Genomic DNA, 27,698 nt, shown 5'->3' with positions numbered 1-27,698 from the left:
TGGTGTGCCCACTCTTTTGAATTACAAACACTTTAATTATTATAGTTGTTCTTTGATTGAGTGTATTTATTTTTTGCAATCCATGCTAAATTAACCCAATTCTTATAAACAAAATAAGGATTTTACTAAACATATTGTAGAAGTGATGATGAAAGTGTTAGAAGAAAAACTAGAATTGGAGATTTCAATTCCTGGGAAATTATATGATGAATGGGAACCCACCATTAAAGTCAAGATTAAAAATTATGAGTGCAATGCTTTACGTGACTTGGGTGCTAGCGTTTCCACAATACCAAAATCTCTATGTGATGTGCTAGATTTTACTAATATGGATGAATGTTCCCTTAATTTGCACATGGCGGATTCTACTATTAAAAAGCCTTTGGGTAGAATTAATGATGTTCTTATTCTTGCAAACAGGAACTATGTGCCCGTTGATTTTATTGTGCTTGATATTGATTGCAATCTTTCTTGTCCCATAATACTTGCTTGGCCATTCTTACGAACTATAGCTGCCGTTATTGATATGAAAGAAGGGAATATAAAATTTTAGTTCCTGTTAAAAAAGTGTATGGAACACTTCCCTAGAAATAAAATTAGGCCACCATATTAATCCATCACGAGAGCCACATATGGAACTAAAACCAAAGATGACAACACTTGAAACTATGCATTACGCCTAGCTAGGGCGTAAAACAATAGCGCTAGTTGGGAGGTAACCCGATAGTTATGTTATTTTTCTTGTTTATTTTTATGTTTTATTGTGTGCACATAATTATTCTACTGTTATGATTGTGTTTTTGTGCATTAATTAGTGTTTGTACCAAGTAAAGCCTTTGGGATGATTTGGATGATAGTTGCTTTGATTCTATGCAAAAACAGAAACTTTTGCGTCCAGTACCAGAATTGTTAAAATTTTCTGGAGTGACATAAAAGTTTGAATTTTCTACGCATGACTGAAATACAAATTTCCCACGTTTTCCATATTTACTATAATTTTTAGGGTTACATAAGTATGGTCAATGTTCAGATTATTACAGACTATTCTGTTTTCGATAGATTCTGTTTTTGATGCATTTTTCCTTGTTTGGTGGAACTATGGATTGTATCAGGGGTATAAGCCATGGAGAAGTTATAATACAATAGGTATAATGCAAAAATAAAATATGAATAGGGTTGCAAAAGTATATAAAGTAGTGATTTTCTTTGTTATACTAACGGATCTCACGAAGATTTTGTTAAGTTTTGTGTGATTCAAGTTTTGGGTGAGATCATGATGGATGAAGGAATAAGGAGTGGAAAGAGCCTAAGCTTGGGGATGCCCAAGGCACCCCAAGGTAATATTCAAGGACTCCCAAGAGACTAAGCTTGGAAATGTCCCGGAAGGCATCCCCTCTTTCCTCTACCAACTATTGGTAATTTTACTTGGAGCTATATTTTTATTCGTGACATCATATGAGTTTTGCATGAGGCGTCATGTATTATATGAGTATTTTCGTTGTTTTCTTTTTAGGTTGTCACAATCATCTTTTCTGAACACGCCTTTTTAGAGGGACACACATTTTTTTATTTGATGGAATACTCTATGTGCTTCACTTATATTTTTTAGTTCGGCAGTTGCTCTAATGCTTTACTTAAATCTTTCTGAGCACGGCGGTGATTATATTTTGAAGAAATATTTGCACTCTCATGCTTAAATTATATCTTTTTGAGAGTTGATAATAGTAATGGTAATTTGCACAAGATATGAATTTGGTCCCAAAGTGAAGAATATACAAGAAGGATATAATAAGAACTTTCATATAGATCATTGGATATGATAAGTTTGATTCCTAGCAATAGTTGTGCGATATGGAAATGATAATATGTGAGTTATGCTAGTGACTAATTATGCTTTTGTAAGAATAATGGTGTTAAGGTTTGTGATTCCCTATGCATGCACATAAAGTCAATAGTTATCCAACAAAGTTATATCCTACTTATGGTGCATTATTCAGTGTTAGTTATGTTCAATGCATGTTTATGACCATTTTTGCTTTTTGGTTGGTCACTTCTCAATCTATTTGCTAGCCTTCATTTGTACTAAGCGGGAATGTTGCTTGTGCATCCGGTTCCTTAAACCCAAAGTTGTGCCAAATGAGTCCAGCATACCTACCTATATGTGGTATTTCAATGCCCTCCTAAGTAAATTTGCACGTTCCAACTCTAATTCAAAAATAATTTTCCGTTTTGTGTGCCCATACCGCTCATGAAGTGGCAGGGGGTGGCCAATATTTTCCATGCTAGGTGTGTTATTCTGCACAAGAAAGTGGCAATGTAATAGGGATGACCAGTCCCGAAATGAAAAAAATAACAATAATAAATTCTTTGGGAAGTGTTGGTATGGAAGGCACCCATGGATACGGCTAGCCATGGATTGTTAAAGAATGGTGGAAAGGAAATAAACTTTATTTTATGTTTGGGAACCGCCTATAATGTGTTTAGCATGGAAGATATTGGGAACTCTCAGTCGTTTTTGTTGACAGGGAAAGCATGCCTCTCAAAATAATTTTATCTCTCTAATTTAAGCCTTGAGCTCTGGCACCTCTGCAAATCTCTGCTTCCCTCTGCGAAGGTATCTATTTACATTTATGCAATTTTAATTTTAATTTTTTAGTCTCCATCTTCTCTTATAAAACACCAACTAGAGAGCACTATTGTCATACTTGTGCATTGGTTGTAACTAATATTGAGTGTGTTTCATGAATGGACCAATGACTAGGCATAATGGGCTAGGGATAACTTTCTTTAGTGTTGATAATTTGAAAGACATGGTTGCTTGCTGGTATACTTTAGTATTTATGTTTTCATGTCAAACTATAGACTATTGCTTTGAATCACTCAAGTCCAAATATCCATGCTACAAAAGAAAAGATTATATGATGAATATGATAGGTAGCATTCCACATCAAAAATTCTATTTTTATCATTTACCTACTTGAGGACGAGCAGGGATTAAGCTTGGGGGTGCTTGATACGTCTCTAACGTATCATAATTTTTGATTGTTCCATGCTATTATAGTATTAATCTTGGATGTTTTATATACACTAACAAACAATTATATATGATTTTTTGGGACTAACCTATTAACTTAGTGCCCAGTGCCAGTTGTTGTTTTTTGCCTACTTTTCACTTTTCAGGAAATCGATATCAGATAGAGTCCAAACGGAGAAAAAACTTTGGATTAATTTTTTCTGAACCAGAAGAGACCCTAGGAGGTTCGAGAGAAGGCCAGAAGAGCCACGAGGGAGCGATAAGCTTGGGAGGTGTGGCCCCCAAGCTTGTGGGGCCCTTGTGCCACCTCCAACCCTAATTCAACCTCTATAAATACTCAAATATTCCCCTGACATCAGAGAGCCAACCGAAATACTTTTTCCGCTGCCGCAAGTTTCTGTTCCCATGAGATCCCATCTGAAGGCCTTTTCCGGTACTTTGCCGGAGGGGGAATCGATCATGGAGGGGCTCTACATCAACCTTGCTACCCTTCACATGATGCGTGAGTAGATTACCACAGACCTACCAGTCCATAGCTAGTAGCTAGATGGTTCTTCTCTCTCTTTGATCTTCAATACAATGTTCTCCTTGATGTTCTTGGAGATCTATTTGATGTAATGACTTTTTGCGGTGTGTTTATTGGGATTCCATGAATTGTTAGTTTATGATCAGATCTATCCATGAATATTATTTGAGTTTTCTCTAAACTTTTTTATGCATGATTATTATAGCTTTGTATTTCTCTCCAATCTATTGATTTGGTTTGGCCAACTAGATTGATTTATCTTGCAAATGGGTTCGATCTTGCGGTGCGTTACTCCGTTCTTTATGAACTTAATACTCTAGATGCATGCTAGATAGCGGTCGATGTGTGGAGTAATATTAGTAGATGTAGATCATTTAGGTAAACTTGTCTCGGCCATGATGCCTATAATTGATCATTGCCTTGGATATCGTCATATTTTTTTGCTTTCTATCAATTGCCCGACAGTAATTTGTTTACCCACCGTATGCTATTTTCAAGAGAGAAGCCTCTAGTGAAAACTATGGCCCCGGGGTCTACTTTTTATCATATATTAAAACTAAAAATACCTTGTTGTACTTTTCCTTTATTTATTTTATTTTGTATTTTTGTTCGATCTATCTATCACCATACAATTTAATCTTGCACGTAATCGTCAAGGGATAGACAACCCCTTGTTCGTGTTGGGTTGAAAGGATTTGTTGTTTGTGTGCAGGTGCTGCTAATGAGGTGTTGCGTGGTTCTCCTACTAGATCGATAACCTTCATTCTTAACTGAGGGAAATACTTATCTCTACTATACTGCATCATCCTCTCCTCTTCAAGGAAATCCCAACGCTGTTCACAAGTAGCAGCTTCCCAGACTTGAATGTAACTAGGAAACTGTGTACTCGTCCATACCCGCCAGTTTTGGCATATAATGCGGTCGAATGGCCTATAAAGGATGGTGAATGTTCGGGTACATTGGTGCAAACCCTGCTAGGATAATTTATTAGAATAGTCGTGCACATAGTTTTGGACTAGCTAGAAATTGACCTGTATCTATAGAATAGCTTCAGAATTAATAATTAAAATTTAACCAGTCAAAAAACACTAATAATTAAAAGTTTTCAATGTGTGAGTGCCTTGTGGGTTCTCCTCATGGGAGATGCAATGGGGAAGATAAGCAAGTGCTATTTACGGTTGGTAGGTGAGAGAGTAGTTGTGATCGTGATCCTTAATTCCATATGCTCTCGCATATATTCTGATAGATGCGGGTCATAGCATGTCTCTGTAGAATGTTTAATGTTTGCCACCAAATCACTTTCCCCTTCCTTGGAAACATGTTGCATAAACTAGTTTTAGGTGTGTGTAATTCTTGCGAGTACAACCGAGTACTCACCTCGCTTACTTCAACTTTTTTTCCCTGGGTGGCTGCCATCCAATCGGCAACTATTAACGAAGCAGGTTTATTGATGGATGATGTTAGCTGGTTATCCCACAAAAAATGGTCTGGGTAGGGATATGGGTGCCTTTGCTTTTTCTTAAGCATTCTTGATGCCATTTGTACTCTTAACTATATAAGGTATATTTGCTTCTGTTGTATGAGTTGTACCTTGGTCGAAAGACCTAGTTGTATTCATTTGCTAAATTTGACTCCTCGGAGTTGTTGTGAATGTTCACCCTTGTTGTTGCAAATTATTTCGTTATTTGTGCTATGATACCCTTAATTTCACCACATGGGGTGCATGTTTCAACATGTTCGTTATGTGAAGGTGGTGCCTTAGGATCATCATTATGTGTAGGCTAATGAAGATTGCAACATCTGCATAGTGTCGATACAGAGGTGTTGCACATGGTTTAGGTGAGGTGGCTCCATGGCAAAAGGAGGGTGGCAGCGGTGTTGTGGTTTTAAAGGAGAGGACTATGATGTATAGGCAAGGGATTCGACATGGAACCGAAGGGGTCTGGAAAAAAGTTAAGGGGTGGAGCTGGGTTGTTGTTGTGGACAGTCCAGATTCCCTACTCCTTCCCTCGATTTGGAACAGGGCTAATGGATTTTGCACAACCTGGGCCAAAATGAGGGAGCCCGTTGGATGGCAAAACCTATGTGGATTGTCATCTTAGGCCACACATGTGCGGAATGGGGGAGCCCATTGGAGATGCATCTTCATCCAAATCATGTGTTCCTGACCATCAGCCATTGAGACGGAGAAGAGACTGAGTAAGAGGAGACCAAACTTCTCCTTCCTTTACGGGCGCCTCCCTGAAAGTGTAGTTGTCTCTCATACTTATGTGGTTGTGTGGTTAGGAAGACTTGTTGTGATGAGTATTGAGAGGGGAACCGTGCAAGGCACAAGCCCTTGTTGGTGCAAATCTGTTGAAGAAGGACACAACCATTGCCAAAAACTTACTCACTGGTTTTGTCCGGATTTCTATTGTTGTTTTCTAAGGGAGGATGAAACTATCACTTTATAGTAGTAGGGATATTAGGTATTGTATCATAAAAATGGATGACACGTATGTTTTGGTAGAGGGCATACTTTATTGACTCAAAATTTCACATCAATCGAATCAAGATATGGAGCTCACACTCTGTCTCTACAAAATTTGTATTCACATAGCGAACACCAATACATGGACACAAAGTAGCACAATGGCGAAAAGCAAAGTCATACGTGACCAAAGATGGTATTTAAGGAAATAAATTAGATGCATATTAAAACAAACTTTATCTCAAATTATTGGAATAATAAAGTCCCTCCAATATTCTTCCTCTGAAACAATCTTAGAAGTTTTATATAAAAGTAGTAACTGGGCACCCCTGCTACCCTAGTAAAGAATAAAACTGATAAGCAAAAAGTGGGTGGTGCCTATTAACTACCATCCATAAAATCAGATGAAATTTTCTCACATTAAAAGCAATCATGTACTCCTCTCACACAATGAATGTATGCTTTAAATATCTTAGATAACTTAGTTCACCAAGCTAGGCAAACAATCTCAAAACTGTGTGTTCGATGGTTGCTGGGGTGTCAATCCTGTCGACCGTCGATCCAAGAGCTCCCTAGCCAGGGCTTGCAAGTCATCGCCATTGGAGTTGGTGTTGCCTCTACCGCCAGAGCCTTCCCCTGTCTGGCCATATGGTTGTTGGTGTTGCTGTTGGAAGGCCCACTGCATCGACGGGTCGAACAACGAAGATAGTTCAACGGTGTTCGGGACATTGGACAATGACGCCAGTTCAGAAATGGAGAACTCAGTGGTCATGGGTATGTACGGCGGGGACGGAAAAGGAGGCGGTGAAGGTTGTTGCGGTGTCGTGAGGTGGGCCTGTAGGAAGGCGACTTCGGCCTGGAGGTTCGCTACCTGGAGGAGATTGATCAATATATAAATCATGAAAAAACTATGAAAGAGCAATATGATCATATCATTGAAATGGATACAAAATTCACATCGCATCTTCCTACATAACAACATAATATGATAAAATTAAGCAGCAAATAGTTAAATGACATGCGCAAAAACCGTGTTGCAAAAAATTAATGTATCCAATAAAAGAGTTTGGCGGGTGGGTATCTGTCTACCACTTCAAGAATTGCATTAGCATAGACTTATTTCACACATGTTAGGATGTGAGGATTAGGGCCTATGTCCCCTGTTGGTTTGCAAAAAAAGGAGCATACCATCTAGGAGTATGGTGATTTAACATATGCACACACCAACAAACTACATATCATGCATGAAGAACAAAACTAAATGAAGAAAATAATGGTAATGAGAGTATTAATGGTGGTAGGATGTGGATGTGCATCAAATTATAGTAAGTTCCTTCTACATTGACTCCTTTAATTTGCTTGACTTGTTGGCTTTTCGTGTTACAAATGGAGGCCCATTCCCTTCCTTGGAAGAAGGCACAAACAACTCCAAAAGCCAAAATCAGAACTAAAGTAGTATCACATCAAAGTGCACTTTCCAAAGAACCAATTCAATATCCGTTGATCATCATCTTGCAATTATATGACAAAGAGAGATAGAGAGTATACATAGTATTTAGGGTGTTCATACACATACCCGTTGTTGGAGGGCGAAGATGTCACCGACACAGCCGTAGATAGGGTCACGAAGACGCGCCTTTGCCTCATAACATACAGTGATGGCGGCATCAAGGCGCTTGTGGGGAGGGGCTTGATTAAGGATCTTGGAAACATTGCTGGCACCGAACACCTTGTGCACCGCGGTGAAGTGCTCCACCCCTTGCTCTGAGTCGAAATAAGGTGCAAAGATGCAATCATCCGCGCACTTGCGTCGCAGGAACTTGCATGCCCCGCACGGCCCTCCACTACAACCACTCGGCCTGCCGCCAACACTGACGCTTGCACTGGTCGATGACCCACTCATTCTCGAAGGGAATGATACCTAGCTCCTCGGTTTCTAGACTATCCTAGCTTCTCGAATTTGGAGAGGGTTAAAATGTCTAGAAGAGAGAGGGAAGGGAACTTGTGGGCATTTTTATGGTATGTAAACACACACAAGAAAGGGATGTGGGAGCAATTAGTCCATACAATCGTAGGAGGGTGGTATGTGTGTGTATATATACTAGTAGTCATTAATAGTTTCCAACTTTGTGTTGCCATTTTTTGGCTATTCCATAAATTCTTTAGGCCTATCTGCTTAGGTTTTTGTTATGGATAACGAGCCATGGCAAGGACATAATTACCAAATAAATATAACTCACCTTAGCCAGCTAGTCATACACTTCTCTCCTTGAAGGTCTAGAATATTTGTGTGAACCTAACTGACTACAAGCAAACAAGTTGGGATGTGTGCTACCTCGTGAGCACTGCGTTGGTTTTCCCTTGAAGAGGAAAGGGTGATGCAGCAAAGTAGCGTAAGTATTTCCCTCAGTTTTTGAGAACCAAGGTATCAATCCAGTAGGAGGCCACGCACGAGTCCCTCGCACCTACACAAACAAATAAAATCCTCGCAACCAACACAATAAAGGGGTTGTAAATCCCTTCACGGTCACTTACGAAATTGAGATCTGATAGATATGATAAGATAATATTTTTGGTATTTTTATGATAAAGATGCAAAGTAAAGAAAGCAAAATAAACGGAAAAGGAAATAGCTTGTTGACGGAAGATTAATATGATGGAAAATAGACCCGGGGGCCATAGGTTTCACTAGTGGCTTCTCTCGAGAGCATAAGTATTACGGTGGGTAAACAGATTACTGTTGAGCAATTGACAGAATTGAGCATAGTTATGAGAATATCTAGGTATGATCATGTATATAGGCATCACGTCCGAGACAAGTAGACCGACTCCTGCCTGCATCTAGAGTATTAAGTTCAAAAGAACAGAGTAACACTTTAAGCAAGATGACATGATGTAGAGGGATAAACTCATGCAACATGAAATAAACCCCATCTTGTTATCCTTGATGGCAACGATACAATACGTGCCTTGCTGCCCCTACTGTCACTGGGAAAGGACACCGCAAGATTGAACCCAAAGCTAAGCACTTCTCCCATTGCAAGAAAGATCAATCTAGTAGGCCAAACCAAACTGATAATTCGAAGAGACTTGCAAAGATAACCAATCATACATAAAAGAATTCAGAGAAGATTCAAATATCGTTCATAGATAAACTTGATCATAAACCCACAATTCATCGGTCTCAACAAGCACACCGCAAAAGAAGATTACATCGAATAGATCTCTACAAGAGAGGGAGAGAACTTTGTATTGAGATCAGAAAAGAGAGAAGAAGACATCTAGATAATAACTATGGACCCGAAGGTCTGAAGTAAACTACTCACACTTCATCGGAGAGGCTATGGTGTTGATGTAGAAGCCCTCCGTGATCGATGCCCCCTCTGGCGGAGCTCTGGAAAAGGCCCCAAGATGGGATCTCACGGATACAGAAAGTTACGGTGGTGGAATTAGGGTTTTGGCTCCGTATCTGGTAGTTTGGGGGTACATAGGTATATATAGGAGGAAGGAGTACGTCGGTGGAGCAACGTGGGCCCCATGAGGGTGGAGGGTGCGCCTGGGGGGGGGGGGGTAGGCGCGCCCCCTACCTCGTGCCCTCCTGGCTGCTTTCTTAACGTAGGGTCCAAGTCCTCTGGATCATGTCCGTTCCGAAAATCACGTTCCCGAAGGTTTCATTCCATTTGGACTCAGTTTCATATTCTTTTTTTGCGAAACTCTGAAATAGGAAAAAACAACAATTCTGGGTTGGGCCTTCGGTTAATAGGTTAGTCCCCAAAATAATATAAAAGTGTATAATAAAGCCCAATAATGTCCAAAATAGGATATAATATAGCATGGAACGATCAAAAATTATAGATACGTTGGAGACATATCAAGCATCCCCAAGCTTAATTCCTGCTCGTCCTCGAGTAGGTAAATGATAAAAACAGAATTTTTGATGTGGAATGCTACTTGGCATAATTTCAATGTAATTCTCTTAATTGTGGTATGAATATTCAGATCCGAAAGATTCAAGACAAAAGTTCAATATTAACATAGAAATAATAATACTTCAAGCATACTAACTAAGCAATTATGTCTCTTCAAAATAACATGGCCAAAGAAAGTTATCCCTACAAAATCATATAGTCTGGCTATGCTCCATCTTCGCCACACAAAGTATTTAAATCATGCACAACCCCGATGACAAGCCAAGAAATTGTTTCATACTTTTGATGTTCTCAAACTTTTTCAATCTTCACGCAATACATGAGCATGAGCCATGGACATAGCACTATATGTGGAATAGAATGGTGGTTGTGGAGAAGACAAAAAGGGAGAAGATAGTCTCACATCAACTAGGTGTATCAACGGGCTATGGAGATGCCCATTAATAGATATCAATGTGGGAGTAGGGATTGCCATGCAACGGATGCACTAGAGCTATAAGTATATGAAAGCTCAACAAAAAGAACTAAGTGGGTGTGCATCCAACTCGCTTGCTCAGGAAGACCTAGGGCATTTTGAGGAAGCCCATCATTGGAATATACAAGCCAAGTTCTATAATGAAAAATTCACACTAGTATATGAAAGTGATATCATAGGAGACTCTCTATCATGAAGATCATGGTGCTACTTTGAAGCACAAGTGTGGTAAAAGGATAGTAGCATTGTCCCTTCTCTCTTTTTCTCTCTTTTTTTATTTGGGCCTTTTATCTTTTTTATGGCCTCTTTTTTTCAGTCTGGAGTCTCATCCCGACTTGTGGGGGAATCATAGTCTCCATCATCCTTTCCTCACTTGGGACAATGCTCTAACAATGATAATCATCACACTTTTATTTACTTACAACTCAAGAATTACAATTCAATACAAAATATGACTCTATGTGAATGCCTCCGACGGTGTACCGGGATATGCAATGAATCAAGAGTGACATGTATGAAAGAATTATGAACGGTGGCTTTGCCACAAATACAATGTCAACTACATGATCATGCAAAGCAATATGACAATGATGGAGCGTGTCATAATAAACGGAACGGTGGTAAGTTGCATGGCAATATATCTCGGAATGGCTATGGAAATTCCATGATAGGTAGGTATGATGGCTGTTTTGAGGAAGTTATTTGGTGGGTTTATGATACCAGCGAAAAGTGCATGGTATAAGAGAGGCTAGCAATGGTGGAAGGAAGAAAGTGCGTATAATCCATGGACTCAACATTAGTCATAAAGAACTCATATACTTATTGCAAAAATCTACAAGTTACCGAATCAAAGTATTACGCGCATGTTCCTAGGGGGATAGATTGGTAGGAAAATACCATCGCTCGTCCCCGACCGCCACTCATAAGGAAGACAATCAATAAATTAATCATGCTCCAACTTCTTCACATAATGGTTCACCATACGTGCATGCTACGGGAATCACAAACTTCAACACAAGCATTTCTCAAATTCAAAACTACTCAACTAGCACGACTCTAATATCACCATCTCCATATCTCAAAACAATTATCAAGTATCAAACTTCTCATAGTATTCAACACACTCATAAGAAGTTTTTTTATTAATCTTGAATCCCTAACATAATTAAAGCAAATTACCACGCTGTTTTGTAGGACTCTCAAAATAATCTAAGTGAAGCATGAGAGAACAATAGTTTCTATAAAACAAATCTACCACCATGCCCTAAAAGATATAAGTGAAGCACTAGAGCAAAAACTATATAACTCAAAAGATATAAGTGAAGCACATATAGTATTCTAACAATTTCCAAATCATGTGTGTCTCTCTAAAAAGGTGTGTACAGCAAGGATGACTGTGGAAAACTAACAAATAAAGACTCAAATAATACAAGACTCTCCAAGCAAAAAACATATCATGTGCTAAATAAAAATATAGCTCCAAGTAAAGTTACCGATGGAAGTAGACGAAAGAGGGGATGCCTTCCGGGGCATCCCCAAGCTTGGGATTTTAGGTGTCCTTAGATTATCTTGGGGTTCCATGAACATCCCCAAGCTTAGGCTCTTTCCACTCCTTGTTCCATAATCCATCAAATCTTGCACCCAAAACTTGAAAACTTCACAACACAAAACTTAAAGTAGAAAATCTCATGAGCTCCGTTAGCGAAAGAAAACAAAACACCACTTCAAGGTACTCTAATGAACTCATTATTTATTTATATTAGTGTTGAACCTACTGTATTACAACTTCTCTGTGGTTTATAAACTATTTTACTAGCCATAGATTCATCAAAATAAGCAAACAACACACGAAAATCATAATCTGTAAAAAACAGAAAAGTCTGTAGTAATCTGTAGCTAACGCAAGTTCTGTAACCCCAAAAATTCTAAAATAAATTGCTGGACGTGAGGAATTTATCTATTAATCATATTCAAAAATAATTAACTAAATATCACTTTCCAAATAAAAAAGGCAGCAATTCTCGTGAGCGCCAAAGTTTCTGTTTTTTTACAGCAAGATTAAAAAGACTTTCCCCAAGTCTTTCCAACGGTTCTACTTGGCACAAACACTAATTAAACACAAAAAACACAACAAAAACAGAGGTTAGATAAATTATTTATTACTAAACAGGAGCAAAAAGCAAGGAATAAAAATAAAATTGGTTTGCCTCCCAACAAGCGCTATCGTTTAACGCCCCTAGCTAGGCATAAAAGCAAGGATAGATCTAGGTATTGCCATAATAATAGGATAGATCATTAAAAATCATTTCATATTCTCTACGTTCGGCAGCAAGTTTTCTTTGAGGCAAGCAAAAGTAATCAAAAGGGCTAAATTTAATGGGACCAAAGTCCCCAAGATCAACTTTAGGAGGTATAGGTTACTCCTTTGGCTCTTCGTATTGCACAACCAATTCATCATTATAAGCACTCTTTTGACAGAACTTTGTGAGCCTATACTCAAGATAATATCCTAGCTCATTATTTCGAATAGCTCAATCATTATTAAGTTCAGAAATTCTATCAACTAGGACATTGTTAGGAACCCTTTTTCTAAGATTTTCATTGAAAGCAACAAAGTCTAGAGATTGAAAACGCATTATTTCTTCTTGATCAAAAATGATAGTCTCTATGGGAGGACGGCCAGCGTCCACCCTATAATGTGCAAACATTTCTTTGGCCTCTTCTATTATAAATCTAAACTCATGAGCCAAAATTATAGTAGCGGCATGCTTAACAGAAGAATGCTCAATATTAGAAAATTCTGGGAAAATCCTTTGTATGCAAGGATGCATGTGCATAAATTGTCTTTCAAGTTCAACTACAAGCATGGCGATAGCGTCCGCAAGACTACTAGTTCTATGAAGAATAGAACTACCCATAGAAGGAAAAGCACCGGTACAAGTGAAGAAATCTTGGATAACTCCTTTTCCAATAATATTACCACTACCAATTCGGAATTTTTTATATGTAAGATATGGGGTTCTTCAACAAGAGCATCAGAATTTTCCATGTATTATTATTGTCCATATCAATAATAATTTCCCCAATTTCAGACATAACGGCAGAAAGTGGAAGGGGCAAAAAGAAGGAGGAAGGCGAACGGAAAGAGGGGGCAAATAAAACGGCAAGGGTGAAGTGGGGGAGAGGAAAATGAGAGGCAATTAACAAATAATGTAATGCGGGAGATAAGGGTTTGTGATGGGTACTTGGTATGTTGACTTTTGTGTAGACTCCCCGGCAACGGCGCCAGAAATCCTTCTTGCTACCTCTTGAGCACTGCGTTGGTTTTCCCTTGAAGAGGAAAGGGTGATGCAGCAAAGTATCGTAAGTATTTCCCTCAGTTTTTTAGAACCAAGGTATCAATCCAGTAGGAGGCCACGCACGAGTCCCTCGCACCTACACAAACAAATAAAATCCTCCAACCAACGCAATAAAGGGGTTGTAAATCCCTTCACGGTCACTTACGAAATTGAGATCTGATAGATATGATAAGATAATATTTTTGGTATTTTTATGATAAAGATGCAAAGTAAAGAAAGCAAAATAAACGGAAAAGGAAATAGCTTGTTGACGGAAGATTAATATGATGGAAAATAGACCCGGGGGCCATAGGTTTCACTAGTGGCTTCTCTCGAGAGCATAAGTATTACGGTGGGTAAACAAATTACTATTGAGAAATTGACAGAACTGAGCATAGTTATGAGAATATCTAGGTATGATCATGTATATAGGCATCACGTCCGAGACAAGTAGACCGACTCCTGCATGCATCTACTACTATTACTCCACACATCAACCGCTATCCAGCATGCATCTAGAGTATTAAGTTCAAAAGAACAGAGTAACGCTTTAAGCAAGATGACATGATGTAGAGGGATAAACTCATGCAATATGAAATAAACCCCATCTTGTTATCGTCGATGGCAACAATACAATACATGCCTTGCTGCCCCTACTGTCACTGGGAAAGGACACCGCAAGATTGAACCCAAAGCTAAGCACTTCTCCCATTGCAAGAAAGATCAATCTAGTAGGCCAAACCAAACTGATAATTCGAAGATACTTGCAAAGATAACCAATCATACATAAAAGAATTCAGAGAAGATTCAAATATTGTTCATAGATAAACATGATCATAAACCCACAATTCATCGGTCTCAACAAACACACCGCAAAAGAAGATTGCATCGAATAGATCTCCACAAGAGAGGGGGAGAACATTGTATTGAGATCCAAAAAGAGAGAAGAAGCCATCTGGCTAATAACTATGGACCGAAGGTCTAAAGTAAAATACTCACACTTCATCGGAGAGGCTATGGTGTTAATGTAGAAGCCCTCCGTGATCGATGCCCCCTCCGACGGAGCTCTGGAAAAGGCCCCAAGATGGGATCTCATGGATACAGAAAGTTACGGCGGTGGAATTAGGGTTTTGGCTCCGTATCTGGTAGTTTGGGGGTACATAGGTATATATAGGAGGAAGGAGTATGTCAGTGGAGCAAAGTGGGCCCCACGAGGGTGGAGGGCGTGCTTGGGGGGTAGGCGCGCCCCCTACCTCGTGCCCTCCTCGTGTCCTCTAGATCATGTTCATTCCGAAAATCACGTTCCCGAAGGTTTCATTCCGTTTAGACTCCGTTTGATATTCTTTTTCCGCGAAACTCTGAAATAGGCAAAAAAACAGCAATTTTGGGCTGGGCCTCCGGTTAATAGGTTAGTCCCAAAAATAATATAAAAGTGTATAATGAAGTCCAATAATGTCCAAAACAGGATATAATATAGCATGGAACAATCAAAAATTATAGATACGTTGGAGACGTATCAATGCGCTTAGTGAACTAACACATATTATGGGTTTTCTATGTCTATGTCGGTGTGAACGACACCTACGAGATCACGTGAATCCCTACTATGGTTTGGCCGGGAAGAGGGGTAGAGCAAAGAGCAGATCTAATGATCAACACGACGGATTTTTACCCAGGTTCAGGCCGCTGAGAAGCGTAAAACCCTAGTCCGGCTTGAGTGTATATTCTGTGTTCTTGGGCTTCGGCTAGCTGCCACGCATGCATGCTGGGCCGAGATGTTCAAAAGTCTGAATCCTCCTCCGTACGCCGTGGGCCTCCTTTTATATGTCTAAGGGGCTGCCATAGTGGCACACAGGAGGTGTAAAGTAGCTACAGTGCCTATGTTTATCACTAGCGTCTTAAGACAAAACGCATTAAATGCGTTGCTTACGTGCCCCTCAGCTTTATCGGGGACGGGAGTAGAACCCGTTCCGTCCGTCGCCGCCCCGCTCCATCTTGACACGCGTCCATGCCGGCGAGGCATGCGGTGCCAAGTTGGCTGGCCAGCTGCCGTGCTGGAGAGGTGGCAGGATCTTCACGAAGATATGCATGCCACCACGCACGCGCTTGCTAGGCTGGCAGGCCGGCCACTACGCTGGAGCAGTGACGGGGTGGCGGAGTCTTGCCGCGGTCTTGTCGACGTCCTCGGCAAGGATCTTGTGGAGGCCTCGCAGATGTCTCCGGCAAGGATCTTGCTAGGTACCTCATCTTCTGGCCACCACAAAGATCTACACGCCTCTACGCGCGCGCCCCTGGGTCTTAGCCTTAACGTTGTTGATGGTGTCAGAGCTCTCAAGCACAAGGGTGGTGCTCTTGTTAGTGCCCTGTAAGCCACCCCGGCAAGGATCTTGCCGGGGTGGTGCAAGCTGTCCTAGCAAGGATCTTGCCGGGGGTGGCGCAAGCTATCTCGGCAAGGATCTTGCCGGGGGTGGTGCAAGCTATCCCGACAAGGATCTTGCCGGGGGTCCTGCTGGTCCTCTATTCTCTGGATCCGCCACTTCTCTTCGCCTTGTATCTCGTTTTTATCCTTGATTGCATTCTTCATGCCTCGCCGCGCGTGGGGCTACGACTGCCCATGCACAAGTATGGGGTGCTAAAGGGCCCAAACTTCAGTACATCGACAGGAGCGCCCGGGCCTGGGCCACGCACAAGTGCGGAGCATCATTGGGCCAGGCCCAAACAGTGCGCGGGCATGCGTGGTAGGGTATAACTGGCATAATCTTCTCGTCTGTTGCGCTTCCCCATGATCTGTATTGAGTGCGCGGCATGGGGGTCATGCGTGGAACAGTTGCGGCACGCCTGTGCCTACGCCAATGCCTTCAAATCAAATAGTAAAGAGGCAGCCCCGTGCCTTCCCCATAAAAAGAGGAATCCGCAGGGGCGCTGCTCATTTACCCTTCTCGCCCATACCAACCTAGGAAGCCGCCGTCTCCTTCTTCTTCATTGAGCCCAATCCAGATCCTTCTTCTCCGCCCATCGCCGTCGCGCCCTCACCACTTTTGCCCCCCCCCCCGCCCTCCGTCGGCTGCTATGGCGCCCAAAAACAAGGGCAAGGGAGCGCTCAAGGCGAGCGAGTGGGAAGAAGTGCCGGAGGGCGAGCTGGTGATGATGCGGAGGGAGCACATCGTCTTCAGTCCAGGGCTCGACGTGCGTGCGCTCAAGGATCGGTACTAGTTCATGTGGGGGAGGGAGACGACGGGGCATCCCTCCACCCGCGTCATCCCTGGTCCCAATGACGCACCATGTCTGGATAGATTCCCCTTTTTCGTTGATTATCTCTACTGCGGGCTCTGCCCCCCATTCTCGGATTTCTTCATCGACATCATGTATACCTTCAGCTTCCATCTTTTGGATTTCACGCCGAACTCCGTGGCGTGTTTGGCCATCTTCGCCCACCTCTGTGAGAATTTCGCCGGGGTGGTCCCCAACACGGTGCTCTTCCGCACTATTTCATCCCCCCATCCAGCCAGGAGGGGCGCTGTCCGGCTGCGTCACTTGGATCCCGAGGGCTTACTGCAAGGGGACGTATCCAAATAGGACCCAGAAGGAGAAGTGGGACGAGTGGCGGCACAGGTGGTGCTGGATTATGGAAAAATAGCCGCATCCATTTTACATCACCTGGCAAGCGTAAGTGGCCCGTCACAACAACTGGGGCAACCTCGACCCTCAGGACAAGATGCTCACAGTCGCCACCACCAGAATCCACCGCCTCAAGTCCGCCGGGCTCACCTTGGAGATGATCGGGGCCAATTTTCTCCGCCGCTGTATCACCCCTCTACATAACAAAGGGAGGACGGCTTGGGAGTTCCAGAATGCGGCAGATATTATGAGGTTGCGCCCCGGCCTGAATCAAAACTTTACAGTGATGCAGCACGCGTCGCTCTATTCAAAGTTGTTCCATCTCAAGGTCGACAAGCCCAGCAAGGCCAAAAAAGCCAGCAAGGCTGAGGAGGCCGACAAGCCGTTCAAGTTGCCGGCTGTCATGGTCCCCTGTGCAACAACTCTGCCTGGTCCTCCATCATTGCTATGATGCCGTAGTTCAACACTCACGGCCTTGACCAGAGCTGGGTCGAGCCAGATGAGGTGTGGATACAAGAGTTCTTCGACAGCTTATCGGAGCGGCCTGTCCATGAGGAAAAACAACTCGTCCGCGACACCACCGATGAAGACGTGGAGTACATCGCCGGCAGGGCGGAAGAGGCAGCTCTTGCCGCCGCGGCCGGCAGCGTCGGCTTTCCGGAAAGACAGGCTGGGGCCAAAGAAGATTTTGCTGAGCAGACAGAGACCGCCGGGGGGCACAGCGGCGCCGCCACCGGGGGCCCTTCTGCCGAGGAGGCGGCCGACGACACGGAGGAAGAGGAGTCGCCTGAGGAGCCCCCAGTCCGGGGAGAGGAAGCGCGTCCTCCGGCGAATTGGATCCAGGGAGCATGCTCGCCCGAAGAGGTCCCCGTCAAGAGGGCGGCTGGCAAGGCCGCACAACGACAAGACGCCCAGGCGCAATCTGTGCGCCATACGAGGCGCATGGCCACCACTACTAGGGAAAACCTTATACACAGAATGTTAGCAGTAGCGCGGCACAAAAAGAAGCGCTACTGCTAATTAGCAGTAGTGCGGGTTTTTAACCCTCGCTACTACTAAGTTCATAGTACTAGCGCGGGTTTTTAACCCTCGCTACTACTAAGGGGTCTCTACCGTGCCTCCCGACATATGCCATAGTAGTAGCGAGGTGTATAAACCCGCGCTACTACTAAGTTGATAGTAGTAGCGCGGTTTAATGCCCCTCGCTACTACTAAGTTTGAGGTAGGTGAAGTCGCCATATCCTCGGCCGAATCCCCATCTCCTCCCCCAAATCCCTCCTCTCTTCCACCACTATCTCCTCTCACTTTCCATACGCTCTCACATGGACCTCTTGCCCATGCACCCATCCTCCTCCATGGCGCCGAAAGAGGCCGCCGCCTCGCGCCACCGGCGTCTAGGAGCTCACCGGTCTTCCATCAACGTCTAGGAGGCCGCCGCCCCACGCCACCACACCGGAGCACCTCGCCACCAGTGACTAGCTCCGCTGCTACCTACATCACCTTCCTCTCTCCCTCGGTTTTCCTTTTCTCTCTCTCCCTCTGGTTTGACTCACCCTCCCATGTCCATGTCCATGCAGGTCGTCGCCATGGATGACCCGGAGCTATATGGCATGGTCGGGAAGAGAAGCCCCACGCCGCGGCCTGTCTCTGCCATAGAAACGGGCCCTCTCCAACAGCCACTGCTGGATCTGGTCTTCCGCTGTCCGTTCATGTCTCCGGCGATGCCAATCATCGCTAGACCTTACCATTGCTGCCATTGACAGCACCCACGGGATCAAGATTTTTGTTTTGTTTTTGAAAGTAATAGCAGTAGCGCGGGGTATAAGACCCGCTACAGCTAATTAGCAGTAGCGCTGTTTGCAACGCACGCTACAGCTAACCATGTATAGCAGTAGCGTGTGTCAACACGCGCTACTACGACAAGTTAGCTGTGGCGTCGTATCAGTAGCGTGGGCACCCGCGCTACTAATACACCCAAAACCCACGCTGCTGCTAGGCTTTTCCCTAGTAGTGCATGGTAGCACAGGAAACAGTGGCCACCGCTTCCGCCGCGGCCAAGCGACCCAGGCCTCTGTCTCCACCCCTTCGAACGAACACCATACCAGAGGTCGACTACGACCTCTCTTCCATGAGCCCGAACAGGAGGAGGTTGTAGGAAGAGGACAAAGAAGGGGATGAGTAAGTGCTCCATCACCTTCTCCATTTCCTGGATCGCTGTTTTGGTTATTTCGCATGACTTGATCTCGTCTTGGCTTGCCTCTGTAGGGACACGGAGACATTGGCATAGAGGATGGCAAAGAGGGCCAAGACCTCGACAGGTGACGAGCCCCCGGCAAGCACCTCAAGTGTGCCGGAGGTGATCACGATTAGCCTGGGCCCCATTCCACAACGCAGCCCCTGACTCAGCCCCCAGCGTGAGTCGATTACCCACTTTCCATTAACGAGCGCTAGGGTGTGTATTTTCACCATTAATCTTGTCAGGTTTGCAGGGGAAGAGCGGCAACATGAGGGGCCGTCAAGGGCCGCCCCCAACATGCCTCCTCCATCAGCCACCACACCGCCCAGTGAAGGGTCCCGGCAAGGGCTTCTACCGGCGCCAAGGGAGTGATCCCCGGCAAGGCTCTCCCTCAATGAGTCCACACATGCGGAGGGAGAGCCGTCAAGCACAGGTGCCGGCGGCCCCATCCCAGCAACAAGTGTTGGTGGTGAGGGAACCACTCCTCCCCAACTCATCGTAGGTGAGCCGCCCTGCTCCTGATCTTGACCAGTTCCCCGGTGTAATTTATTTTTGCTTCGAACTCTGATCATGGTTTCATCCTTTTCTCCTCCTTGGTTTTCAGAACTCTCCTCGGTGGGCCAGATGGATATCGATGGCACCATCGAGGAGATTGCCAAGGATGTCGCCGCTAAGGCCGACAAGGTTGCCGCCGACGAGGCCGCCAAGGGGTCACATGAAGAAGCCGCCAGGGGATCTGCCAGGGAGGCCAGCGAGGGAACTGGTGACAATACTGATGGCATCCCTGCCTCAGGAGTGCCTGGCGCTGCATCAGTCCCGGAGCCCTCGACTGCCGGGGCGATGGTGGCCGACGACCAACCATCCACCTCTGAAGCCCCCAACTCGAGAAGATACCTGAAGATCGGCGAGGATCTGTTTGTCATCATCCCGGGGATGGTAAGCACCGGAGCACCTGCCGAGGGGTGGTTTTTGACGAAGAGGCCATTGCTGCTACCGGGCTCCAGGTTGTTGACGAGCCAGGTGCCACCAGCGGCAGTTCCAAGGAGGACCAGCTCCTCCAAGCCATGAGCAGCAACTTCTAGAGGCTTCAAGAACTTTACTGTGCCCGCAAGGAGAAGCTGGACTCCAGGACAGTGGTCGTTGATGCGGCAGAGGCGGGCTTCCAAGAGCGCGTCGAGCAGATGCAGGCCTGTTTTACAGAGGCCCGGTAGGATTTGAAGACCAGCCAGGAGCAGCTGAGTCAGCGCTGGAATGAGCTCCTCCTAAAGCAATCAGACATTGAGAAGGCCCAGGAGGAAACCGCTGCACGAACCACCAAGGAGGACGGTGAGCTAAGAGAGCGCCACATCTCTCTCGACACACAAGAAGAAGACCTTGCCGCTCATGAGGAGGCGCTTGCCGCCAAGCTCCACGACAAGGACGAAGAAATTGAGAAGCTTGTCATGCAGCAGACCCAGGAACTGGAGCAGAAACACAAGGATGCACTCGCTGCTCTGGTCCTGGATCACGCCGACAAGCTGAAGGAGGTTGTAGATGCTGCTGAAGCCGCAAAGGTTGCCAAGAACGAGCTGGCCGGCAAGGTTGAGGACCTGGAGGCGGAAATGGAGAATCATAGCAAGGAGGTGGCGACGCTTAAGAGTGACAGGGACAAGACTATCCACACCTTGGCAAGCTTACAGGTCACTATATCTGACAAGACCAAGCTGCTCATTGAAGCCAACGACTCCATTGCTGATCTGAAGCTGAAGCTGACCACCCTAGAGGAGACCTTGCAGGCAGCAGGGCTCGTGAGAAGACCCTGGCCAAGAAGGTCGAGGATGAGAAGCTACTGCTTGAGAGTGCTACCGCCGAGGACAACGACTTTGTGGTTGGCGTGGGAAACTGGACCGCGCGCCTTGTCGACATCTCGGAAAGGCTCACCACGCAGATATCCATCATGGGCCTATCGAGCATCAGGTTCTCTCACGACGATAAGATAACTGAGAGCGCCAGGGTGACCATGTTCTTCGAGGCCGTCCTTGACACCTTGAAGATACTCCCCGACGGCTGAGCGACCCACCTGGCCAACGAGTCCCAGAAGCTTTACCGGGGCACCCTCCTCACGGTGCTCACCAAGGTGGCGTACAGGAACCCCGACATGACCTCAGCCAAGACAGCTTGCTGGCAGATGCGGACCGCCGGGCACTTGAAGAGCTTGTCGCGCCCGTCGTCAGCCTGGTTGACGACGTCAAGAGGGTGGAAGGCCAACGCCAACACTAGGTGCTCCACACCCTCTCCCCGCCATGGATCCGTACCCAAAGCAATCCCAGTTAGGTTAGAACTATGACAAATATTAATGTAATATAACTTGATATTTTTCGAATCGAATGCATGCTATCTTCCTCGTATGATTCCTATTTGTATGGTATGCACCCTACACGCTACTGGGAAAGGCTTGCCGGCGCGCGCACCCTAGCCACGAGCGCTTTGAGAATGGATCCTTTGCAGCCTGCTGGGGGGGCCGCTGCCGGCAAGGCACCTTGCCATTCTTAGTGCACCTACTTGAGCCATTGAGCGGACTCGAAACGGGGCAAGGGCGCAACCAATCCCGACAAGGTTCCTTCATGTGCAGGTTTTCCTATACAAGAACCGAGACCATTCGAAGAAAATAACCTGATATTAAAAGAAATTTGCTTGAAGTCTCGTGACTTATCTTTTTGCTGCTGTATTCTTCTTTGCAAGATGCCACCTCAAGCATCGCATGTTGGCATCCACACTCTCTATCCCCCTGGCAAACTTGTATGCAAGGGAAACTTCTGTCCTTTGGGAAAAAGAAAGAAGAGAAAATAGGAATATGGAGCCTTGGCGGCTCATTAGTGCTTGCTGGCTCTATGCATCTCAAGAATGATGCTGAGGGCTCTTCCCGCGGCGGCGTCCGGGGTCACCAACGTCGCGGCGCTACCTGTTGCACATGACCTGGGAGGACCGCAGCGCAGACGCTGGCGGGGGTGCCTTGGAAGTCGCTTCACCGCCCATAGGAAGCACGGCTCCAGACGGACCGATCGCCATGATCCCCTTCTACTTGGGAGCCATGGTGATCGAGGAAACGACGTGCTAACCACTAGATCAGGTTTGCCAAACTCTCTTCCCCTGCCTGGCGTGCCAAAGATGTTGGCGTGAACGACACCTACGGGATCATGTGGATCCCTTCTACGGTTTGGCAGGGAAGAGGGGTAGAGCAAAGAGGAGATCAAATGGTCAACACGACGGATTTTTACCCAGGTTCGGGCTGTTGAGAAGCGTAAAACCCTAGTCCTTCTTGAGTGTATATTCTGTGTTCTTGAGCTTCGGCTAGCTGCCACGCATGCAAGCTGGGCCGAGAGGTTCAAAATTCTGAATCCTCCTCCAGTACGCCATGGGCCTCCTTTTATATGTCTAAGGGGCTGCCACAATGGCACACAGGAGGTGTAAAGTAGCTACAGTGCCTATGTTTATCACTAGCGTCTTAGGACAAAACGTATTAAATGTGTTGCTTATGTGCCCCTCGGCTTTATCAGGGACGGGAGTAGAACCCGTCCCATCTGTCGCCGCCCCGCTCCGTATTGACAAGCGTCCATGCCGGCGAGGCATGTAGTGCTAAGTTGGCTGGCCAGCTGCCATGCTGGAGAGGTGGTAGGATCTTCACGAAGATTTGCATGCCACCACGCAGGCGCTTGCTAGGCTGGCAAGCCGGCCACTGCGCTGTAGCGGTGACGGGGCGGCGGAGTCTTGTCGTGGTCTTGTCGACGTCCCCAGCAAGGATCTTGCCGGGGTCCTCACAGACGTCTCCAGCAAGGATCTTGCTAGGTACCTCGTCTTCTGGCCTCCACAAAGATCTACACGCCTCTACGCGCGCGCCCCTGGGTCTTGGCCTTAATGTAGTTGATGGCATCAGAGCTCTCAAGCACAAGGATGGTTCTCTTGTTAGTGCCCTGCAAGCCGTCCTGGCAAGGATCTTGCTGGGGTGGCGCAAGCTGTCCTGGCAAGGATCTTGCCGGGGGTGGCGCAAGCTATCCCGGCAAGGATCTTGTGGGGGGTCTTGCTTGTCCTCTGTTCTCTGGATCCTCAACTTCTCTTCGCCTTGTATCTTGTTTTTATCCTTGATCGCGTTCTTCATGCCTCGCCACGCATGGGGCTACGACTGCTCGTGCACAAGTATGGGGTGCTAAAGGGCCCAAATTTTGGTACACCGACAGTCTATGTTGGGGTGATATTCATGTTCTTGCATGACAGTAAAGATTTCAAGTAGACTATGTGAGGATGCTATCAAGTGGATATCTTCATCAATGCTCTGAGAAGGGCAAGTTCAAGATGAGAATCCAGAGGTATCATATGCTTGAAGCTTGTGGTCCATATGATAATGTATCGGTATTTCATTAGAGCAGTAGCCCACGATACGAAGCATCCAACGAGATCGAGAAGAAATTGGATGGCCCAAAATGACTAAAACTGAACGTCTGATGGCTCCAAACGCTAATGGTATGAGATGTATGGAAAGTTGCATGGTGATATGTCCATTTTGCATCACTTCTTATTATTGTATTTTCCTTTGTATTATGAATATTTTTCATACTATAGCACAATTGCAATGCCCTTTTCCCTTCAATTGCATGAACTACATTGAGAGGGGGGTTACCAAAAAGAGGGAAAATATAAACAAAAGAATGGCAATGAAGAAAGGAATTTTTCCAAGTTCGATAAATTTCCAAAAAAATACAAAAGAATGTTTGGGAGAAAAAGTCCATGGAGCCAAAAGATGGTGCCATGGGGTTCCTATGGGGCACACGCCACCACCCCTGGCCGGGTGGTGTGACTGTGTGGGGCCCATAGGCACTGCCTCTCGGCGCCCTTTGGCCTATATTTTTCTTCTGACCAAAAAACTCTCGGGGAATATTAAAGGAATTTTTCGCCACCATCTACAAGGCATAACAAAAGTGGAGAATTTTTTCCCTCCACAGACCGATCTACGGGAGATCCATCCCTCTGGCAGGGGGAATTCAAAGCCATCATTATCACCAACACTCCATTCATCATTGGGATCAACATATCCATCAGCATCGCCATCTCCATCATTTCCCTCAACTCTAGATTTTTGATCTATTAACTATTACATTACATCCTTTGTTGATGTAGGACCGAAAGTAGGTTGATACATCTCCAACGCATCTATAATTTTTGATTGTTCCATGCTATATTATATTCTGTTTTGGACATTATAGGGCTTTATTATACACTTTTATATCATTTTCGGGACTAACCTATTAACCGGAGGCCCAGCCCAGAACTGCTATTTTTTTGCCTATTTTAGGGTTTCATAGAAAAAGAATATCAAACGGAGTCAAAACAGAATGAAACCTTCGGGAACGTGATTTTCGAAACGAACAAGATCTAGAGGACTTGGACCCTACGTCAAGACATCAACCAAGAGGCCACGAGGTAGGGGGCGCGCCCTCCACCCTCGTGGGCCCCCTTTTGCTCCACCGACGTACTCCTTCCTCCTATATATACCTACGTACCCCCAAACTACCAGATACCGAGCCAAAACCCTAATTCCACTGCCGTAACTTTCTGTATCCACGAGATCCCATCTTGGGGCCTGTTCCGGAGCTCCGCCGGAGGGGGCATCGATCACGGAGGGCTTCTACATCAACACCATAGCCTTTCCGATGAAGTGTTAGTAGTTTACCTCAGACCTACGGGTCCATAGTTATTAGCTAGATGGCTTCTTCTCTCTTTTTGGATCTCAGTACAAAGTTCTCCCCCTCTCTTGTGGAGATCAATTCGATGTAATCTTCTTTTGCGGTGTATTTGTTGAGACCGATGAATTGTGAGTTTAAGATCAAGTTTATCTATGAACAATATTTGAATCTTCTCTGAATTTTTTATGTATCATTGGTTATCTTTGCAAGTCTCTTCGAATTATCAGTTTGGTTTGGCCTACTAGATTGATCTTTCTTGCAATGGGAGAAGTGCTTAGCTTTGGGTTCAATCTTGCGGTGTCCTTTCCCAGTGACGGTAGGGGCAGCAAGGCACGTATTGTATTGTTTCCATCAAGGATAACAAGATGGGGTTTACTTCATATTGCATGAGTTTATCCCTCTACGTCATGTCATCTTGCTTGAAGCGTTACTCTGTTCTCTCGAACTTAATAGTCTAGATGCATGCTGGATAGCGGTCGATGTGTGGAGTAATAGTAGTAGATGTAGGCAAGAGTCGGTCTACCTGTCTCGGACGTGATGCCTATATACATGATCATACCTAGATATTCTCATAATTATGCTCAATTCTGTCAATTGCTCAACAGTAATTTGTTTACCCACTGTGAATACTTATGCTCTTGAGAGAAGCCACTAGTGAAACCTATGGCCCCCGGGTCTATCTTCCATCATGTTAATCTTCCAATACTTAGTTATTTTTATTGCCTTTTATTTTACTTTGCATATTTATCGTAAAAATACCAGAAATATTATCTTATCATATCTATCAGATCTCACTCTCGTAAGTGACCGTGTAGGGATTGACAACCCCTTATTGCGTTGGTTGCGAGGATTTATTTGTTTGTGAAGGTACGAGGGACTCGTGCGTGGCCTCCTACTGGATTGATACCTTGGTTCTCAAAAACAGAGGGAAATACTTACGCTACTTTGATGCACCACCCTTTCCTCTCCAAGGGAAAAACCAACGCAAGTGCTCAAGAGGTAGCAAGAAGGATTTCTAGCGCCGTTGTCGTGGAGGTCTACGCAAAAGTCAACATACCAAGTACCCATCACAACCGTTATCTCCCGCATTACATTATTTGCCATTTGCCTCTCGTTTTCCTCTCCCCAACTTCACCCTTGCCGTTTTATTCGCCCTCTCTTTCTCTATCCTCCCTCTCTTTCTCTATTTGCCTCTTTTTGCCCGTTCCTCCTTTGCTTGTGTGTTGGATTGCTTGCTTGTCATGATGGCTCAAGATAACACTAAATTGTGTGACTTTACCAATACCAACAACAATGATTTTAATAGCACTCTGATTGCTCCTCTTAACGATGTGGAATCTTGTGAAATTAATACTGCCTTGCTGAATCTTGTCATGAAAGATCCATTTTCCGGCCTTCCTAGTGAAGATGCCGCTACCCATCTAAATAGCTTCGTTGATTTGTGTGATATGCAAAAGAAGAAAGATGTGGATAATGATATTTTTAAATTGAAGCTATTTCCTTTTTCGCTTAGAGATCTTGTTAAAGCTTGGTTTTCGTCTTTGCCTAAAAATAGTATTGATTCGTGGAATAAGTGCAAAGATGCTTTTATCTCTAAGTATTTTCCTCCCGTCAAGATCATCTCTCTTAGAAACGATATTATGAATTTTAAGCAACTTGATCATGAACATGTTTCACAAGCTTGGGTGAGGATGAAATTAATGATACGTAATTTCCCTATGCATGGTTTGAATTTGTGGATGATTATACAGAACTTTTATGCCGGATTGAATTTTTCTTCTAGAAATCTTTTAGATTCGTCCACGGGAGGCACTTTTATGGAAATCACTTTAGGAGAAGCTACTAAACTCCTAGATAATATTATGGTTAATTATTCTCAATGGCACATTGAAAGATCTACTAATATGAAAGTGCATGCGATAGAAGAAATTAATGTTTTGAGTGGAAAAAGATGGATGAACTTATGAAATTATGTGCTAATAAAAGTGTTTCTTCTGATCCTAATGATATTCCTTTGTCTACTTTGATTGAGAATAATAACGAATCTATGGATGTGAATTTTGTTGGTAGGAATAATTTTGGTAACAACGCATATAGAGGAAACTTTAACCCTAGGCCGTATCCTAGTAATTCCTATAATAATTATGGTAATTCCTACAACAATTCTTATGGAAATTATAATAAGATGCCCTCTGATTTTGAATCTAATATTAAAGAATTTATTACTTCGCAAAAGAATTTCAATGCTTTGATTGAAGAAAAATTGCTTAAGATTGATGAGTTGGCTAGGAACGTTGATAGAATTTCTCTTGATGTTGATTCTTTGAAACTTAGATCTATTCCACCTAATCATGA

At 44.5% G+C, this 27,698-nt stretch overlaps 1 protein-coding gene across 1 annotated transcript; it reads right to left on the bottom strand.

The window, feature by feature from the left end:
* Positions 1-6,538: 6,538 nt before the first annotated feature.
* LOC125518669 (LOB domain-containing protein 30-like) lies at positions 6,539-17,197 on the bottom strand. The gene is made up of 4 exons (XM_048683493.1): positions 17,144-17,197; positions 16,779-16,836; positions 7,607-7,875; positions 6,539-6,901 (listed from the first exon to the last, which is right to left on the bottom strand). Exons 1-4 carry the CDS (start codon positions 17,195-17,197, stop codon positions 6,539-6,541), a joined length of 744 nt encoding a protein of 247 aa, XP_048539450.1.
* Between the last annotated feature and the right edge of the window lie 10,501 nt (positions 17,198-27,698).

Source organism: Triticum urartu, chromosome 7 (genome assembly GCF_003073215.2).
Source record: "Triticum urartu cultivar G1812 chromosome 7, Tu2.1, whole genome shotgun sequence".
NCBI classification, from domain to species: domain Eukaryota; kingdom Viridiplantae; phylum Streptophyta; class Magnoliopsida; order Poales; family Poaceae; genus Triticum; species Triticum urartu.
This window is presented reverse-complemented; position numbering and strand designations above follow the sequence as displayed.

Coding starts and splice junctions, on each gene's coding strand:
- LOC125518669 (XM_048683493.1), bottom strand. CDS start 17,197: ATGGCCAAACACGCCACGGAGTTCGGCGTGAAATCCAAAAGATGGAAG. Junction 7,876..16,778: donor CGCGACGGCGATGGGCGGAG/AAGAAGGATCTG, acceptor CGAGTGGTTGTA/GTGGAGGGCCGTGCGGGGCA. Junction 6,902..7,606: donor TCTTCGCCCTCCAACAACGG/GTATGTGTATGA, acceptor AATCTCCTCCAG/GTAGCGAACCTCCAGGCCGA.